General features: G+C 34.2%; 1 protein-coding gene across 1 annotated transcript; it reads left to right on the top strand.

Moving 5' to 3' along the window:
* The first annotated feature begins 70 nt into the window (after positions 1-70).
* Positions 71-1,048, top strand: LOC111905576 (cyclin-dependent protein kinase inhibitor SMR1). The gene has a single exon (XM_023901268.3). The coding sequence runs from the start codon at positions 163-165 to the stop codon at positions 535-537; it is 375 nt and encodes a 124-aa protein (XP_023757036.1). The 5' UTR covers positions 71-162; the 3' UTR covers positions 538-1,048.
* Positions 1,049-20,064: the final 19,016 nt, after the last annotated feature.

Below are 20,064 nucleotides of genomic sequence, written 5' to 3'. Positions count from 1 at the left end.
TCACCTCTGAAAAGGTAGATTTTCTCTCTCTATCTCTAGAAACTTACATATAAAGAGAGCACAACGCAGGTATCTCCACATCTGTTTCTCTTCCTTCTCAAGCAAAATTCCACATCCACCCACCGAGTTATCACCTACAACCACCGTGACCACCACCACATCATGTCTACAGATCTGCAGTTACGCCAAGATCTCCCTGCAATCAAGCTTCCGGCATCGTTGAAAATCAAGCTTCCGGCATCTCCACCGCTGATGGATTCAACATCCGAGGAATCATGCGCGATTCAATTAGAGGATCAAGAGGTGGAGGAATGTCGAACGCCGACGACGATACAGCATAGAATTCCTCAACTCAACACCTGTCCTCCGCCGCCTAAAAAACAGAGGCCGTCTGCTCCGTCGTGTAGGCGAAGATTATCGGAGTTTGATTTCTTCGAGAGCGTTGCGAGAGACGAGATTGAATCGTTTTTTAGGTCAAGCTACGAAATCATCAATCAACAATCGAGCACGAAGAAGAGAAGGTGTAGTCGTCTGTAAAGATTATCACGATTCACGATACTTGATTCGAATTCGAGGGGAGGAAGAATTCATGAATCACGATCGAACTCATTCTTATATATATAAATATGTACGTAAGTTTTTTTTTTTTTTTTTTTTTTTTTTTTTTTTTTTTTTTTTTTCTTTTCTTATACATCTCTGTTTTTCGTGATCTGCCGATTAAATCATCGGTTTAATCTGGTTTGATCATATTGAAATCTGAATCGCAAATCAGACAATTCAGATCTGAATTATAGGTTTACACTGGTGTTTGAATTTGTCTAGAAAATACTATTAAAATTGCTTTCGGAATTCTTTTTTTGATCATGTTCATCAATTTGCCTTATTTGTCTGCAAATTATTGATGTACATATCTCATTATCTCTCCTTGTTTTTAATTAATTCAATCCAAACAAATCTGAATGTCTGCTTGATTTGTTGTATGTTGTAAGGTACAATTATACTTCTGTTATTCTTTGACAAATAATTGAATTTCAGAGCTTCTATTTTGGATTTTCTTCCAAATCATTTCCACCTCCTTTTATCTTCTTTCCATTTGGATCGAGTTTTTGTAAGAAATGTATGGAGGAGAAAATAACATCTTTGCAGAAAAAGGGAATTAAATTGATTTAATAACATCTTTAGCTTGCAACTCAAACAATTGATTTTAAAGGTACTTAATAAATTACCCAAAAAACTCTTTATTAATCTCAAAATGTATAAAAAAAAATCTACTTTATTTATTTGTTGAATTCCATTGGTTTACAACTATAAGTTATAACATCTTTAAATTGTCTATATGTCATAAAAGTCAGAATAATTAACTTATAAATATGAAATTTAAGGTACTTTTTAGCTTTCTGTTTTGTTTTGTATTTTATTAGATCAAAGATAATGACAATTATAATTGTGTTTATATAAAAATGATTAATTATAAAATAAGGTTTATCTTATACAAATATTTGGTGAATTAGGTAATCAGATTTCATTTGTAGTTTATTAAAAATTCGACTTATGTGATTGGAGTGTCTTTGAAGGTAGGTGTTGTTTTGGTGAGAAGCACGTTTATTTGGTGGCAAAATACAAGTGTGCTTTAATTATTACTCTTTTTGATAACCGGATAGAATCTTTATTGTTTTTATAAAAAAAAAAAAAAAGTTCTACTTTTTATTTTCACATTATATAACTACGCTATAAAATTACCAAAATGTGACACATGAATAGTATAACTCATTTAAAAATATTTTGTAGGAGATTTGAATGTAAATTGCATTTAGCTTTATTGTTCGAGAGTTGCTTTGTTAATGATGAGATCTAGTCGTTTCTTAGGTAAATGAAAAAGAAATTAAAATATTTAAATATAACTTCAATTGGCGAAAATATGTGTTCAACCCTTAATGTTCCAATAGGTAATGACTCCTTTATCAATTTCATTGGTGAAAAATATGTATTCAACCCTTAATGTTGTAATAGGCAACAACAGTGCAAGTTTCAAAAGAAGAGAAAACTTATTATATAATAAGCTTTTTTTATGCGACCATCTTTTTGATAAGTTTCCTGATAGTCTTCGGGCTATGTTTCAAGAGACTTTTGTCTTATTTTTTGTTTAGTTTTCTGTTGTTACAAGTTTCAAAAGAAGAGAAAACTTATTATATAATAAGCTTTTTTTATGCGACCATCTTTTTGATAAGTTCCCTGATAGTCTTCGGGCTACGTTTCAGAGAGACTTTTGTCTTATTTTTTGTTTAGTTTTCTGTTGTTACAAGTTTCAAAAGAAGAGAAAACTTATTATATAATAAGCTTCTTTTATGCGACCATCTTTTTGATAAGTTCCCTGATAGTCTTCGGGCTACGTTTCAGAGAGACTTTTGTCTTATTTTTTGTTTAGTTTTCAATAGATTGTGCTATTGCATATTAAATAAATTTTAAGTAGATTGAAGCAGTGGGCTATTACAAGTGGACTGGAATATATAAAATTAAGGGTGATAATTCTCAATTTAACCTGTTTTACATGAAAATAAATAAGTTTATGTTGATATTTCTAACCCGTCAACCCGTTTTTTCCATGGGTTGGATTGGGTTATTTGTTTGGGTTCGCTGGTCAACCCATCAACACGACTATATATATTCTATTTAAAAAAAAAATTGTTTTATGGATTAATGGAATATAGGCCTGCCTTAAGTGATTAAGTCTTAACATTCCTAACCCCAAATCTAATTCTCGATCCAAAGTTTTTTAAACATGAGAGGCGTGTATTTGGTTGTTCATTTCATTCTAGTCAATGTAAAATACCGATTATTAATTAATTTAGAAACGTGTATAACCCATGTACTTAAATGGGTTATGTTGGTCGGCTTGGGTTGATTTTTCCGACCCACCAACTCACTAACCTATATATTATATGGGTTGTGTTAGGTCAATGTATTTTAACCCGCAAACTAAAACCCAACCTAATTGTGAAACCTATATAAAATAGACTAAACTACACAAATGGTCCCTGTGGTATGTCGAAAATTGCCACTTTGGTCCAAAAAGGTTTGGACTAGCACCAGAGGTCCAAAGTTTTCATTTTGTTGCGAGTTCGGTCCAAAAATTTTAAAACTTTCTATAATGACGGATTTGCCCTTTATTATTTTATTTTTTAATTTTCTTTTATTACAACATTGTATAAAACAATTAAAAATAAAATCTCTCTCACAACAAAAATAAAATCTCTCTCTCTCTCTCTCTCAAGGAAACTTGCAGGTTAGATTATCCCTTCATAAACACCCAACAAACACACAAGCACTTCCCATTAAAATGTTCATCAAGCTTGCATATATTCCTGTAAACCCTAATGTCCCTCTCTGCAACTTGAAATAATCTGAATTCTTTTCCTTAGCCCCTAGGTGTATGGATTTAGGGTTTTAGATGGTTTGTTATCTTCAGAAAACAACAACAAAAATTATATGATTTCTTGTTGCGGTTTGGATCTCAAACGCAAATGGTTCAGATCTGGAGGCGGGTTTGGTAAACAAGAAAGCCTTATTTCTGCTCTTGTTACTAGAATTCGTGGTCCCCGACTATCTCACCTCCATTGCCTCCGCAAGGCTCTCCATCATCACCCCCATCCGGAGCTTCGGATCTGAGTTTACTGGTTCGTTTTTGTTTTTGGGAACATCAACTATGGGGGAAGAATGAGCCATGGACGAAGACGATGTTGTTCCAGATCTGAAACGGGGGTTTGTAAGCTCAAAACAAGAAGGACGACCGGAGAAAGAGGATGACGAATTCGGTGGTTTTTGGACGACAGATCGAGTGCTAAATCGACTTCGCCCTTTCCTCTCACCTGTATATCGACTTCGAACAACAACATGTATCTGTGATTTAATCAATGGCGAACAAAAACCCTCATGTGTGTGGGTTTGTTCGACCGGAAAGCAGTGACACACACATACATCAATGTGTCGATCGCAAACAGAAGGGATGAGCACGAGAGATCCTGGGAGAAATTAGTTGCATTAAGTTTTTAGAGAGAATAAAAAGGAGCAGGCAAGAAAGGGTGTGACCTCAAGATCCGAGATTGAAGAAGATGATGATGGTATGTGTTCTTGGGATGTGGAGAGAGAGAGAGAGAGAGAGAGAGAGAGAGTATTTTTTTCTATTATAAAAAAATTATAACAAATTATTTTTTTAATTAGAAAAGTATTTAATGAAATAGAAAAAAAGGAAAAAGAAAAAAAATAAGGGCAAAATCGTCATTATGAAAAAGTTTAAAACAGATTAGACCAAACTCGCAACAAAATGAAAACTTTGGACCTCAGGTGCTAGTCCAAACCTTTTTGGATCAAAGTGGCAATTTTCGACATACCACAGGGAGCATTTGTGCAGTTTAGTCTATAAAATATGAGTTTCATATGATTTTGATATATTTATTTTGCCAAAGATTATAGAGTAAATTATAGAAATGGTCCTTATGGATTGATCGAATTTACAATTTTAGTCCTTAAGTTTAAGATTTGATAGGTTACATTCCCATATTTGTGAATATTCCATTGCAGCTCTTTGCTCTATATAAAAAGACAAAATTACAATTTCTTTCTTTTTACTTTTTTCTTTTAACAAATTATTATTATTATTATTATTATTATTATTATTATTATTATTATTATATTGCTTTTTTTTTATCTTTTAACAAATTATTTCTTTTTTATCTTTATTTTAATATATATAATATATTATTTATAAAATTATTTTTATTTTTTTAAAATCAATTATCTAAACTATATAAAAACGTATTATTATTATTATTATTATTGTTATTATTATTTATTGCTTTATTTATTTTTCTTTGTTTTTGTGGTTTAAAAATCTTTTAATATTTTTGACGTTTTATTTGCATATATTATTTAATGTTGTTTTTTTTATGTTTTGTTCGTTTAAATTATATAATGATTTTTTTTTTAGTTTTTTTTCGAATAAACAAATTAAAACAATGACTTGGATAAGTATCAGTCTCCAATAAATACTTATATGAATAAAACGTTAAAAAAACATTAAATAATATATTCAAATAAAACGTCAAAAATATTAAAAGATTTTAAATCGTAAAAAAAAGATAAATTAATAAAGAAAAAATAAATAATAAAATAATAATATGATTTTATATAATTTTGATAATTGATTTAAATTAATAAAACTAATTTTATAAGTAATATGTATTAATTCTATTATAATAAAGTTAAAAAGCGATAATATATATATATATATATATATATATATATATATATATATATATATATATATATATATATATATATAAAATAAATTGTTAAAAGAAAAAAAACTAATTTAGCTTTTTTATATGGATCAAGTTAAAAAGCGATAATATATATATATATATATATATATATATATATATATATATATATATATATATATATATATATATATATATATAATAAATTGTTAAAAGAAAAAAAAACTAATTTAGCTTTTTTATATGGATCAAGGACCTGCAGTGTAACATTCACAAATCACATGAATATAATATATTAAATGTTAAACTTAAAGGAGAAAACTGTAAATTCGATTAAATCACAACCAGCCATTTTTATAATTTACTCAAGATTATATTTAAAATAACAAGGCATGTCATATTGTTTTCCACATATATCTTATATTATTATTAATTTATAAAAAAAAAATTACAAATATAGCCAAAACCATTAATTACTTTTTAGAAAATAGCAAAAAAAAACCTAAATTACAAAAATAGTTATCAAAATCACAGATGGATTAAGCTCATCTGCGATTTTAGCAAGCCGTCTTTGAACGTACAAATCGTTAAAGCACATTCGTATTTTAGCAACTTATACGTTCACAGATGATATATATATATATATATATATATATATATATATATATATATATATATATATATATATATTATGGTATAAATAGGGGGTAAATGTGACTGAAATCGCACATGAAATAAGTTTATCTGCGATTTCTTTTCAGTTCATCTGCGATTTCGTTTTTTTTTTTTATTTATTTTTTTAATTTGGCTATGAAATTGATAGGTTTGACTATGAAACAATCATATTATGTATCGAGTTTTGCAAAAAATTATTACTTTTGTTGTTATTTCTATGAAAATTTTGTTTAAAATTTTTCTAATAGAATAAATGAATATTTGCTTCTTCAAATCGTCCATAGTGCTTAATGAGAGAGAGAGAGTTTTCAAACGAAAAGTGTGAAAAATAAAACAAAAAAAGTTATGTTTTTATACCTGCAAATAAGGTGAAATCGCAGATGGGATGTGAAATAGCACATGTACTAGTTAATCTGCGAACGTACAAGTCGTTAAAGTATGGATGTGTTTTAACGACTTATACGTTCGCAGATTGTTTTGTCAAATTGCAGATGGGTTTAATCCATTTGTGATTTTGCAGGCTATTTTTGTAATTGGTTTTTTTTTTTTTATATTCTACAAAGTAATTAATGGTTTTGACTATATATATAATTTTCTCTGAATTTATATTATTATTAAAATATATTATTATTAGTTTATATTATTAATAAGAAAAATAGTTGGGTAGTAAGACCTTCCTTAGAGCAACATAGTTACGCCCATGGTGAGGGGCTAAATCTTTTGCCCCGATTCTAATCCATGTGGACATGTCCACCTTCGGATTTTATTTTTAAATTTTGCTCAGATTTCAAATTGTTTTCAAAATTTTGATTTTTTTTTTCAATTTTCACTTTTTTTGTTTTTGTTTTTGAAAATTTTCAATTTGACTAAAATATCAGTTTGTTTTTTGAATTTGATATAATTTTTTATTTTTTTTAACGGCAAAGATTAGGTGTTAATATTAATATTCTATTTCTTATAAGTGTCATTAGAACCCTCTTATTTTTATATCTTTTTTTTTAGTATTACCTTTTACAACTTATTTTACACTTTCGTTTTTATGCATGAATATTTTTCTTTTACATCTTCGTTTCTAGGTATGTTTTTTAAGATTTTTTTTGTCGTTTATAAAAATATTTTTCTACTAATTCAGCTTTTTTACATATTAGTTTTCGTACATGTAAGATTATATTTATGGTTTTCTTTTATTAAAAATTATTCTTTTTAGAAAATTTTGGAACTTTTTAAATCTTTTTTTATAACTTTATATTTTATGAATTCATTTTTCAAAATTACATTTTCTTTTCATTTTGTCCGTGTTTTTTTAAATCTTTGTTTGTATGCGTGTTTTTACAGATACTTTTTTCTTTTCTACAAATATGTTTTTTTACTACAAATTTAGTTTATTTTTTTTGCATATTTGTTTTTGTACAATATTTTAGAAACATGTCAAAATTTGTTTTTTTTATGTATATTTGTTAACACAATCCACATATTCATTCTTTATATATCATTATGTATTCTCGATATTACCCACACAATTTTTCTACACTATCGTATACGGTGTTTTATCTAAGGTGATGTTTGTTTTTTCAGAGACAAAAATGTCTGCAGTCTGTGGACCATATTCACAAACATCTGTAGTAGAAGAAATGGACCAAACGTCTGCGGTCTAAAAGAAGAAGATTATTTGTTTTTTAATATCTACAAACTGCTAGAATAAACTAAAATCTAATTAAACCGATTTTCTTAAACTTAAAAGAGTTTTTCAATAACTTTATAACTTTATTATAGATAATTAATAGATGTAGTTCGACTTTTATGAATTATTGAATAAAAAATGAAAATAAAATGATACAAATTAATATATATGTTTGATAACAACTAACAAACTTTGGTCGCAAAAATATACCTAAACATTCTAATTAAGGATAAAAGAATTTAACACGTAAAATAGATGAAAATAAACTTTGATTTTAATTGAAATTTTCAAAATTTTCATTTTACCTTTTCAATTAAATCAATTAAAAACTGGTCATAAATATTTATCGCAAGAAATGAATGATATTTCATTAAATAATGTTTTATAAAATTCGGCACAAAAAATATAAAACAATATTACGAATTTTCTTTTCATATCTATATAAATAGCTCTAACGGTCATTATTGTAATTAAATTTTTATTTGTAAATTTGTAACAAAAGTTGATTATGTCGTCAAATCTATTTTCTTTAAATATTGTAACTTTTTTTTTTCAAATTGTTTATCATAGATAAAGTTAGAATAACTCTAAGTTTAAATAAATAAATAAAAACTAAGATATATGTGTTTTTTAAGCTAGAAGATGTCTGAAGATATTTGAAGACTCTGGTCTATATATGCGTCAAAAAAAGGACGCGCAAACCTTTTTAGGTCTGCAGTCTTCAGAAAAACAAACAGTCTGTAAAGTCTAATGTCTGCACGTGGTCTGTACTGTACAGACAGAAAAAGACCAAAAAGATTTCCAGACAAAAAACAAACAACACTTAGATGTATTTTCCAATTAGTGATGTATTTGGCAATTGGCAACATATGAATTTTTCAATTAATTGATTCATTTTGCATTATTTCTTTTTTGCCTTAAATATCCGACTCTACTGTAAATTATCACTTGTCTATTGTGCATACGACAAAATTCCCGTAGCATCATATAGGGTACAACCGCTTGTTGATCTACATTTATTTGATGGTTAATTAAAAAATAAATTATTTTATATTATTAATTGAGTAACTGATTTACGATCGGCTCATGTGTAGTGTGTTATGACTTATATGCTTAAAATTTATATTTTAATATACGTTTAAAGTTTATATTTACTGAGTAATTATTTAAGTACAATATTTTAGAAAGACAACAATATTTCATACTAGTTGTAAGATCCGTATATTATACATGTTGATTAAAACAAAATGTTAAATAGAAACAATTGCACCGAAAGTTTATTTAAATTTAAAATCTAAAATAAGTGAAAATTATGATAAAAAAAACCCGTGAAAAATAAATAAATTAAAATTATGTACTTAGCTGTCAGACTCGTATACTAAACGGGTTAATTATAACAATATGTTAAATATAAAGGTTTAAATTGTAAATTTATTTGAAATTGAAATTTCAAATTTCAGATTTGAAATTAATAGTAATTATGGTAGGTTTAATTTATAGAAACTAAATTAATGATATATTGAAAATGAAAAATCTATACTAATAAAAGAGTAGTCCTTTTGCCAAGTGTCATAATATTAGAACTCCTAATTAATATGATGTCACTTGTCATTCTATTAATTCTCTATTTTAAATTCATTAAACCTCCTAACTAATATGATGTTATTTGTCAATATATTTATTCTTTATTTTAAATTTTAAATTTTATATTATTGTTTTCATTAGTTCACAAATAAAAAGAGTCTAATATATATGATAAATTAATTCCACATATTTATTTGAATCAATAACTATAATTTTACATAACTAATAAAAAAATCTCTTAATTAATAATGTATTTAAAATTTTATACAAAATAATTAATTAATAATTTTAATTTTTTTACTATGAATATTTAATTAATTTTTTAACCGTGGTTTCCACGGGTTATAAACTAGTAAAATAAATAACAAGTGAAAAATAAATATATAACTCAAAATTATAATAAAATGACATGTGGCAAATTGAATGAAAGAAAAACATTTGACAAAATCATTTCTATTTATTAGGATAGAAAAGAAAAGCCAACAAGTAACAACTAAAGAGTATAATAAGGAAAAACCAAAAACCAAAAACCAAAACATCCAAAGATGAAAGAAACACGTAAAAGAGCACCAAAACATGATAGTGTTATTATACTAGCTCCAACCAAAACAATAGAGGACAATAGAAATTTGTAAAAGAAAGAGATACCAACATTCAAATGGGTCCATGATGATGTGAAGAACACAAGGCAAAACATAAGATAACAGAAGAAGAATCTACAACCAAAGAACATCCAAAACTGCAGTATACTAAGGGCCTACAACCAATCCAAACATGTATACTTTTTGTTAGGGGTAAGTAAAAAACGCACCGCAACAAAAATTAACCGTAAAAACCGTATAAACCGCAACCGCAATAAAAACCGATGGTGAGGTTTTCTTTTTTCCAAAAACCGCAAACTTGCGGTGCGGTGCGGTTATTGGTTTTCAAAAACCGCAAAAAAAAAACGCACCGCACCGTATATATTATATACAATTTTTTTATTAATTATTAACATATTAAATATTAAAAATAAGACAAGTTTCATGGATGAAAGATGGATAAATACTAGAAGACAAAAGTATTTTATGTTTAACTTTAAAAAATGGTGAAATTAGACAATTCTAAGATATTTATTGTTACTTACTATTGATTTGATGTTTTTAAGATATTAGTTGTTTGTGATTTAAGTTAATTTTCTTATACCTTAAGGTTTTTTATATTACTACAAGTAATATGTTTAAACTCTTAAAACCGTTTAAGCTCTAAATTGTGGTTAAAAACCACACAAAATTAATGCGGTTAATAACCGCAACACAAAAAAAACAAAACCGCACCGCAAAAATAACCGCATAACCGCACCGCAAAAATAACCGCACCATGCGGTTTTGAAAATGGATTAACCGCATTTGCGGTTAGTGGTGAGGTTTTAGCTAATAACCGCACTGAACCGCACCGCGCTCACCCCTACTTTTTGTGGCTAATTTTCTAAGAAATGAAATATTTTTTTTTTATAAATACTTATTTGTTGAAATTCCACTGGTTATAACATCTTTAAATTGTCTGAATAATTAACTTATAAATATGAAATTTTGGGTACTTTTTTAGCTTTCTGTTTTCTTTTATATTTTATTAGATCAAAGATAATGACACTTATAATTGTGTTTATATATAAATGATTAATATTCATGGAAGGTTTATCTTATATAAACATTTGGTAAATTAGATAATCGGATTTCATTTGTAGTTTATTAAAATTATGACTTTTGAGATTAGAGTGTCTTTGAAGGTAGGTGTTGTTTTGGTGAGAACCACGTTTATTTGGTGGCAAAATGCAAGTATGCTTTAACTATTACTCTTTTCGATAACACAGATCGAATCTTTATAACTGTTTTGAAAAAATAATATAACTTTTAATTTTAACATTATATAATGTGTTTCGTAGCGGGTTTTTATATTTTAGCTTTTAATAAAAAGTCCAATTTAAACAAAAAGTTCCATGTGAGAATACGAATGTATAACATTTAATTTAAATAAAAAACTTTAAATTTAACAAATAAAAACTACAACTAATTTTGTCAAACATATCTTAAATAAGTTATAAAATTACAGAAAAAAATGATGTGAAATAATAAATAATAACTCATTTCAAAATATCATATAGGAGATTTAAATGTAACAACACATGCATATTCATCTTTCATATGTCTTATCAATTTTTTTATACATATCTTCCATGTTACATGATTTTTTTTTTCTTTTTTTCCTCTTTCTTTTATATCTTTCATATGTCTTCAAACTTACTCAATTAATAAAAATAAAAAATAAATACAAACTAATTATAAACATACAAAAATAATTTATAAAGTAACAAAAACGCATAAAACCAATTCACAAACTAATAAAAAACATATAAATATATTTTAGTACAAGTTTTTTCTTTACAACCAACCAATGTTTGAGTTAGAAATGTTTGAGCGGCTTAGTAAACTCATATGTTCACCTTTCTTACCCTACCTTTCTTAACCTGCTCGTTGGCTGGCCCGTTATCTTGAAGGTACCCCATCCAATTTTTACGCCCACAACGTCCACCCTTAGTCCTTCTATACTACATAACATGAAGCCTTTCATGGTCTAGGTGACCATAAACCATTATAGTGAACACCATCCAGGTATTTAGTGGTGGCTAGTGGTCGTGGTATATAGTGGTGTAGAACAAGAAAGACAACACCCGATAAGCTTTTCTCTCTCTCTCTCTAACTCTAACTCTAACTAATATATATATATATATATATATATATATATATATATATATATATGTGTGTGTGTGTGTGTGTGTGTGTGTGTGTGTGTGTTTAGGTTCTATGGAAAACAAAAAACCCTAAAAATCATAAAAATACATAAAAAAATACTTAGATGTCAGCTCAACTCGTCGAGTTGGCCCCACAACTCGCCGAGTTAGCATGCGATTCAGCTCGATCGGGAAAACCCTAACCGACTCGTCGAGTCGGCTCATTGACTTGACGAGTCTATCCGGACTCATTCTCATTCAGACGGTGTCAACCAGATCTACCACTCTAATCTATAGATCTATCATCTCAAGGCTCAATAATCACGTAAAGCTTCGATCTTTACGTTCATGCATGATGCTATTGCTCCAAAACGCCATTACATGCCCTTCATGAAGGATTTAGCTCATCAACCCTCATTTGGACAACTAAAGTTGGGGTATCTAGTCTTCAAGGACCCCACAAGGTCCAGATCTGAGGTTTCCCACCTCATATCATGTCTCAACTAGCTCATAGGTACAAAAGAAGGGGAGTTAAACCCTAAAAACTCCCAAAATCATGAGATCTAAACAAAATAGATAAAAAAGGATGCAAGCTTATACCTTCTACACCAACCCCATGTGAAGAAGTGCCAGATCCATAGCCCTCATCTTGTTTCTTGCGTGAATCATACTCTTCTCCATCCAAAAGACCCACTAAATACTTGATTTCATCACAAGAACTCTCTCATTGCTCCAATGGAGATCTAGGGTTTCTCACAGGAGGTATGGGCAGCTGGTGAGGCGCCTCTTAGGTAATAAGTTCCCTTAAATAGGCCCCAACCCCGGAACTTAGGGTTTTCTCTGCCCAGGACCTACTCGGCGAGTCAGTCCTCTGACTCGTCGAGTTCACTCATTTAAATCCACGTGGCAACTCGACATGACTCGGCGAGTCAAACCTTCGACTCGACGAGTCTCTCCTTAAACAACAAAATTGAAACACAAAAATAATGTACCTAAAAATCCGGATGTTACAAATCTCCCCCACTTAATTTGATTTCGCCCTTGAAATCGCTCTAGACATCACACAACTTAAAATCCAAAAGTCCGGGAAGCACTACCCAAAATGACTTCATACCACACATATATCATCCTTCAATGGTACCTGGTCCCAAGCTCTCAACCCCGAAAAGGACAGACTCGACTGCCGCTACGATACTTCTTCTGGCTTCCTGAATCTGGAGACTCTGGTGGTCTGTCACACTACCAAACTGCCCCTTTCAATATATAGCCATGTTATTCACTCCTCTAATAACAACCCCAAAACTCACTGCTCCCCTGGTTCTCATAAAATAAAGTCCGAAAACCAGCTACCGATTACTCATACCAAACGTACAAAACGATCTAAATCACGCCCCAAGGAACGAAAGGGTTCACCTCCCACCAAGGCTCATCCACTGAACTACTATCAGAACCCATCCGAACAATAAACTTTCAACACTCTGTTCTCCGACACAAGAACAAAAATAATCATGCTCGCTTAGAAGTCTTCAAACACCTAAAAATCGTAATCCTTCACTTTCCCCCAAATATCTCTTTTTAACATTTAGCACCTGGTCTACTCTCGACCCCACAGTTAGACCTCCAAAGGTCACCCACTACATGCCCCAACACGTCTCGCCGCCTTTCTTCTCACAACAACTATCTCGGTCCAATATGACACACAAGTCATGAAGTTATCTTTACCCCAAACGAATACTACAATCATAACTGAAAATCGACTCAACCCCGACCTCTGTCGTTTACTGCCCATAGTTCCATGCATCTCGCGGTACCTCCCGTACCCGAGTAGTGACCTACACAGGTATAAGACAACAGATGACAAAGAACACCCCTCATCATGGAACTCATCACTGAATCTGGAATCTCATCTCGTCTACCCGACGCACTACCAGAGCCAAACTCAAACTCGAGAGTTTGGTCTAACCCAGAGTTGGAACCACTTGTCCTAATGAACCACTCAACTCCTGACTCATGACCCGCAAACCATGCGTACCTCACTTATACACTTCCCTTTAGTTGGGACAACCACCACTCAATTCAGAATATATCGACTCCCGAAAAATATGGAGACCCCAGTCTCGCCTCTGGTTCGACCACCAGGCTCCCACAAACTCAAATATAAGGGTTGCCCAAGCCTAAAACCCTTCTACTTCATGCTCTGATCAGAGAGTACTTCATCGCAACATTCTGTTTGTAACGATCGTCTTCCAAGGTATAAATTTATTTAGATTCTCAAGTTTTATGTTGGGCTATAATAGAATTGTATATGGGATTGGGCCTCTTTGTTTTGGGCCGAGCCATAGTCTGCCCATAAGCCGTACGCGGGGCGTAAACCCGTTGTACGCTGGGCGTAGCGATTAAATGAAATGCAGGGAGGAGAAGCGTACGCGCAGCGTACCATATGGTATGCCCAGCGTACGCGGCCATAGGAAAAACCCTAATTTTAGGGGTTTAAGGCTATATAAACCCCATTATAGCCTCCTTCCCTGTTTTCCCATCAGCCTCCTCACTCTTAAGAAAACCCTAATTCGTTCTTATCCTCTCTTTGTGTGTGAAGAAGCTTTTGTGAGTGTTTCAAGGAAAGGAAGTAGTGTAGAGGAAGGGAAGAAGTTGGAGAAGAAGCTTGAGCTCAGGGTTCTGGACTTAGCACCCTCTTGGTCAGCAAAGGAAGGTATAAAGTTCTGAACTTTCTTCCTATTTCCTTCTAGATCTAGGTTATGGAAGTTTGCACCTTTTTAAGTCCAAAGGTTGAGTCTTGATCTTGTAAGTCGGTTTTGGAGTTTGGATTGCCATCCTTAAGGCTCAGAAACATCTTCCTAGCAATAAAGTTGCAATCTTTGTGGCTTATATGGAACCATGCATGAGATCTAGTTAGCTCCATGGAAGTAGAATGTTATTTATGGAAGCTTGAGCCTTTATGAGAATTGTAAGCCATCAAGTAAGCAACTTTATGGCTTCAGACGTGGAACAAGCTTAGGATCTGGATTTGTAGCTTCTGGATCGGACTATTAAGCACTTAATGAGATTTTGGCTTAACAGGGCTGTACGCTGGGCGTACAAGGAGGTATGCGCCGCATACAAGCCAACAGCCAGTACACTCAGTGTACCTTGGCGTATGCCCCGCGTACGCTGCCAGTTTGGGCTTCGAGTGATTTGGGCCTCGGTGTGGGCTGAGTTTCAGACTTAGGGTCCTTGGGCCTTAATGGTCCATCAGAATTCAGTTGCTAAGGACCAAGGATTTAGTATTGGACTTGAGTAAGGCCCAATAAAGGGCTTTGGGCCCAATATAGCAAGTTGGGCCATTAATGGGCCAATAGTAAGCTTGGAAAGCCTATCTTGTTGTTGGATCTCTAGAAGTTAGATTATGGGCCAAGATTATTGTGGGCTGGTAGGGCCCATACGAGGACATAGACCTAATTTAGAAAATTGGGCCATTAGTGGGCCTATAGTAGGGTCATGGATGGACTTGGAAGGAATTGAGGGTTTGGGCCATGTTGTGACCCATGCCATAGCAGGGATAAAATGGTCATTTTACCCATAGGAGAATCCCTATTCTAATTTAGTATTTTATTACCCTTGATAGCCGGGAAGCAGCCGAAGCAGCAGTCAGGGATTTCTCATTCAGGAGTTCAGCCGTTAGCATCACGAGGTGAGTTTCCTTCCAGTAGGAACGGGTCTACGGCCACAATGCTGGCTCGTTTAGTTAGCAGTCGGTTCCGGACTTCGGTCCGATGCAGTAGTTCAGGGTGCTTGACGTCTTTGTGATTCAAGCATGTGTATGTGTTATGTGTTCCGGACTTCAGTCCGATGCAGTATGCAGTATATGTGTTTATGCTAGTTGATATGAGTTTATGCTATGCTATGTTCAGTCAGTTCCGGACTTCGGTCCGATGCAGGGGACAAGGTCCTAGTCAGTTCCGGACTTCGGTCCGATGCAATTAGTTTTGGACTACGGTCCGATGCAGGGGACAAGGTCCCAGTCAGTTCCGGACTTCGGTTTGATGCAGTTTCCGGAGTTTGGTCCGATGCAAAGGGCAAGGCCCTGGTTAGTTTCAGACTTCGGTCCAATGCAGTGGGCAAGGCCCAGTATTTGTTTATATGTTATTTTATGGTATGTGGTAGTTTGGGGGAGCTCACTAAGCTTCATGCTTACAGTTTCAGTTTTGGTTTCAGGTACTTCCGCAAGTAAAGGGAAGACCTCTGGATGATGGCATCGCACATACCACAACTTCAGTTTTTGTCCTGGGAGTTGATTTAGCTTTTCATAGATATGATTTGATACATTCTTGATACAGTTTTCTTGTGATACCTTGATATGGTTTTGAGATATTGACGTATGGGTTTTTATTTTATGGTATTGATCTAAAGATTTTAGTAATGATTAAACAAAATTTTTGGGTCGTATTTTGGGTCGTTTCACTCTTGCTGACTAGTGAGTACTACGGCTCCCCGCAGTATCACATCAACCTCTCACTGACTAACGAGTACTACGGCTCCCCGCAACATCACAACAACTTGCCACTGATTAGTGAGTTCTGCGACTCCCCGTAGCATCATTGCAACCTCTTACTGAATAGTGAGTACTACGGCTCCCCGTAGCATCACTGTAACCTCTCACTGAATAGTGAGTACTATGGCTCCCCGTAGCATCACTGCAACCTCTCACTGAATAGTGAGTACTACAGCTCCCCGCAGTCCTACAACCCTTGCTTTTACCACTTCAAAATCTCATCCTCAGGTCGACGCCACACTGCGATCATTAACTCATGCCATGCGTACCAACCATGGGTAGGTATACACACTTACCCAAATCATGCACTACTATTTCTGACGACATCCACCATAACAAAACACCCTTCCCTGCTGCAATCCACATTCTCGAATAAGATTGCTTGATTTCAATTGGCCGAAGGGCTCCTACTGGAACCGTAGATACTTGATACACCACTTTCCATCTCAAACTCAAAACTCAAAATAATCCGAGATTTAGGACATTAAACTCGGATACCCCGATACACTATCACATCGCCTCACAGTGTCTTGACTCCACCATTGATCTCTTACTAATGGCATGATACTCAAGTATTGCATTGCTTCCTCAGAATCTCGCAAGCGATCTTCCTCTCGTGCTACTTGTACCCCTGGAATACTCCATCTCCCAATTTGAAACACAGAGAAATCGCCAATGAATCAGAACACGAAGATGACCCTCCGAAACTCTTTCCTCTATTGCTCAAAACCAAGCGAGATTACGCATGCCGCCCCGGAAATTGGCTGTCCGATCGTCTCTTACCCTTTCCAAAGAGCATAGAATAATCCATTCATCGAACCGAAATTTTCCAACTGCCGAAGTATCCTTACGAACCAACCACCTCGAAAAATTCTCATCTACCACAAGGCCTCTGACTAACGGCCACCTGTCGTGCAGACACTCATCCCTTTGTGAACGCGTACAACATAGATTACCTCCCTCGGCAACTCACCTTCACCACCAATAACCCTGGTCTCATGCTGCATGTCCCTATCCAGCTCCCTAACTGCTCTAGAACAAATCTCTGATCCTCTCAATAAATACCCGGTTCTCCCCCGCTCAGGGTTCGAACCATCACCAATTGGCGCACCAATAATCTATTCCACAGACTGTTTCCACCAGGAACATCACACTTACTCTTGGAAGGTACTACGCAATGCTCGATGGTCTCCCCGATAGAAGCCCCACAACTCCAAATATCTCGAATCTCAGATAAAATCCTCAGGAACTTCTCATCATGATTGCCTCTAATCATACAAAATCTCATACCATCCCATTACCGGACACCTCAACTGTCCAGTAGTAACTCTGACTCTTAATATGAAAATAATGAACTATCATACTCCTCATTCTCGACTCCTCAACCAACATTCCATCACGTGGATTGTAATAAGAGTGGAAACCTCATTACCACTCTCGATACTCATCATAGACAATATGTAACATCCAATTTTAAACATGATAATTAAATAATAAACTTAGAACCCGAGGAGCTAGCAATTGGTATTATTATTATTATGTGTTATTATAGCCTGAAATGAAATAATAATTAGCTGGGAGTAGGTTTCGGGAAGCCAAATGATAAGATTTGAATCTCTAGGAGGTTAAAGTGTAATTTTAGGATTTATTTTGCAAAGCATTTTGAAGACAGGGGTTGTTTGGTAAAAGTTGGGCTTAAATTGAAAAGATTTGAAGGCTTAGGGGCTGATTGGTTAATTCAGGGACTTAATTGTGAAGGATTTTCAGAGGAAGGGTGTAAAGGGTAAAATATGGATCTACTTTGAAGAAATGTGACAAGGAGGGACTAAGAGTGTCATTATGGATTCAACTTTGGAAGTAGCGGTTATATAGAGTTCTGAAACCCTAACCCTAGTGAAGGTATCAGCCGAAACCCCACTCTCTTTTCCCCTCTGGCCATCATCATCTCATCCTCTCTATCCCCCTCCGTCGAGTACGTTACCGCCGCTGTTACCTACCAACACCAAGTCGTAAACCACCGTTGGAGCTCCTGCTACCGGCGACGAGGACCACCAAGAAGCGAGTGCTTGTGTTTCCGCCGGTTGCTCGCTAGTTGACTGCTCTCCCTTCGTCATCGCTATCTCCTCCACTGTTACATCGCCGCCAGACGACCATCTCGCGTCCAACCTCGCTGTCGGATGCTGTCAATGGGACCAAACGACGCCTTTTTCCGCCGTTGTTGTTGTTTTGGTGAGAGCCGCCCACTCTTCTTCCTCTATTTCGTTGTGGTCCGCCGCATGTCGTCGTTGATGCAGTCGGAGAAGATTTATGTTGCTTGCGTGGGATCCCGACTTCTCTCCACCCTCACAGTTTCAGCGTCGCCTTTAAGCACCGCTGCTAGCTTTCTTGTGCTGCTGCCTTTGCCACCCACCTCAGTGGGTGTTAGATTACTTTCCGGGTATGATATGGGTGTCCGTGTACTGTGATAGGATGAGGCCGCTGGAGATCCGAAGAAACCACCACAACCACCACTGTAGGGTGGTGGCTGCCACCATCTGCCACCGCCGGCCACCTTAAGGTGGTTGCGTGTGTTTTTGTGTATTTTAGGTGTGTGTGTGTTATTAGTATGTGTGTGTGTTTTTGGATGGTATTGTAATTGTAACAAATGGGATAATGGAAAGAAAGTCAAAACCACCACCATAGGGTGGTGGCTGCCACCACCGGCCGCCGTGTCGGGTGGCGGTGTGCTTTGCGTTATGGTATTGATTCGTTGGGATGCTTGAAACCGTAATGGGCTTAATGAAACTCTAGTGGGCTTATTGGGGCCCAATAAAGCCCTAATTGACTTAATAAAATCTTAATGAGCCCAATGGGGCCTAAAGTGACCTAAAAGCCCAACTGGTTGACTAATGGGCTAGTATTGGGTAGGAAACCCTAATTTGGGTTTGGAAAACCCTAATGGCATAAAACCCTTATTTTGAGGGAAATTGGTCGGGACACACAAGCGGGAATTATTTAATAAACTTGAAATATTAAATAATAATCATTGGTAATTTTTTTAAGGCAATAATGGACTTAATGAATTAAGTCCTTAATGGGTTAAGTAAGAAACACTTAACTCTAATCATCATTTCATGTGAAAGCCCTAATCTCACTCAGGCCTTGAATTGGGCCTTCCTATTGGGCTTTGACGATTGGACTATTGGTGGGCCATCCAAGAACAAGTTAATGGACCAAAGTAATTATATGGGCTTTAGGATAAGGCCCATGTGAGGACTTGGGCCCAATTTGGAAAATTGGGCCATAATTGGGCCCTTATGATTATGTGATATTGGGCCATGGAAATTGGATTGGAATAATTGGATGGGCCTTAAGGAAAGACCATATAGAGGTCTGGGCCTAATTTGGAAAGTTGGGCTTTGGCCCATTATTGACTTTTAGGCTTTTATAGTGTGAGTTGGACCTTAGGCTTAGAACCCAATTATTAATTGGGTACTGTTTGATGCTGACAGTTCGGGAACCTATCAACCAGCAGCTGGAGTTTTATCTG

Source organism: Lactuca sativa, chromosome 9 (assembly GCF_002870075.4).
Source record: "Lactuca sativa cultivar Salinas chromosome 9, Lsat_Salinas_v11, whole genome shotgun sequence".
NCBI classification, from domain to species: domain Eukaryota; kingdom Viridiplantae; phylum Streptophyta; class Magnoliopsida; order Asterales; family Asteraceae; genus Lactuca; species Lactuca sativa.
Note: the sequence above shows the minus strand (reverse complement) of the source record. Positions and strands in the feature narration are given on the sequence as shown.

Coding starts and splice junctions, on each gene's coding strand:
- LOC111905576 (XM_023901268.3), top strand. CDS start 163: ATGTCTACAGATCTGCAGTTACGCCAAGATCTCCCTGCAATCAAGCTT.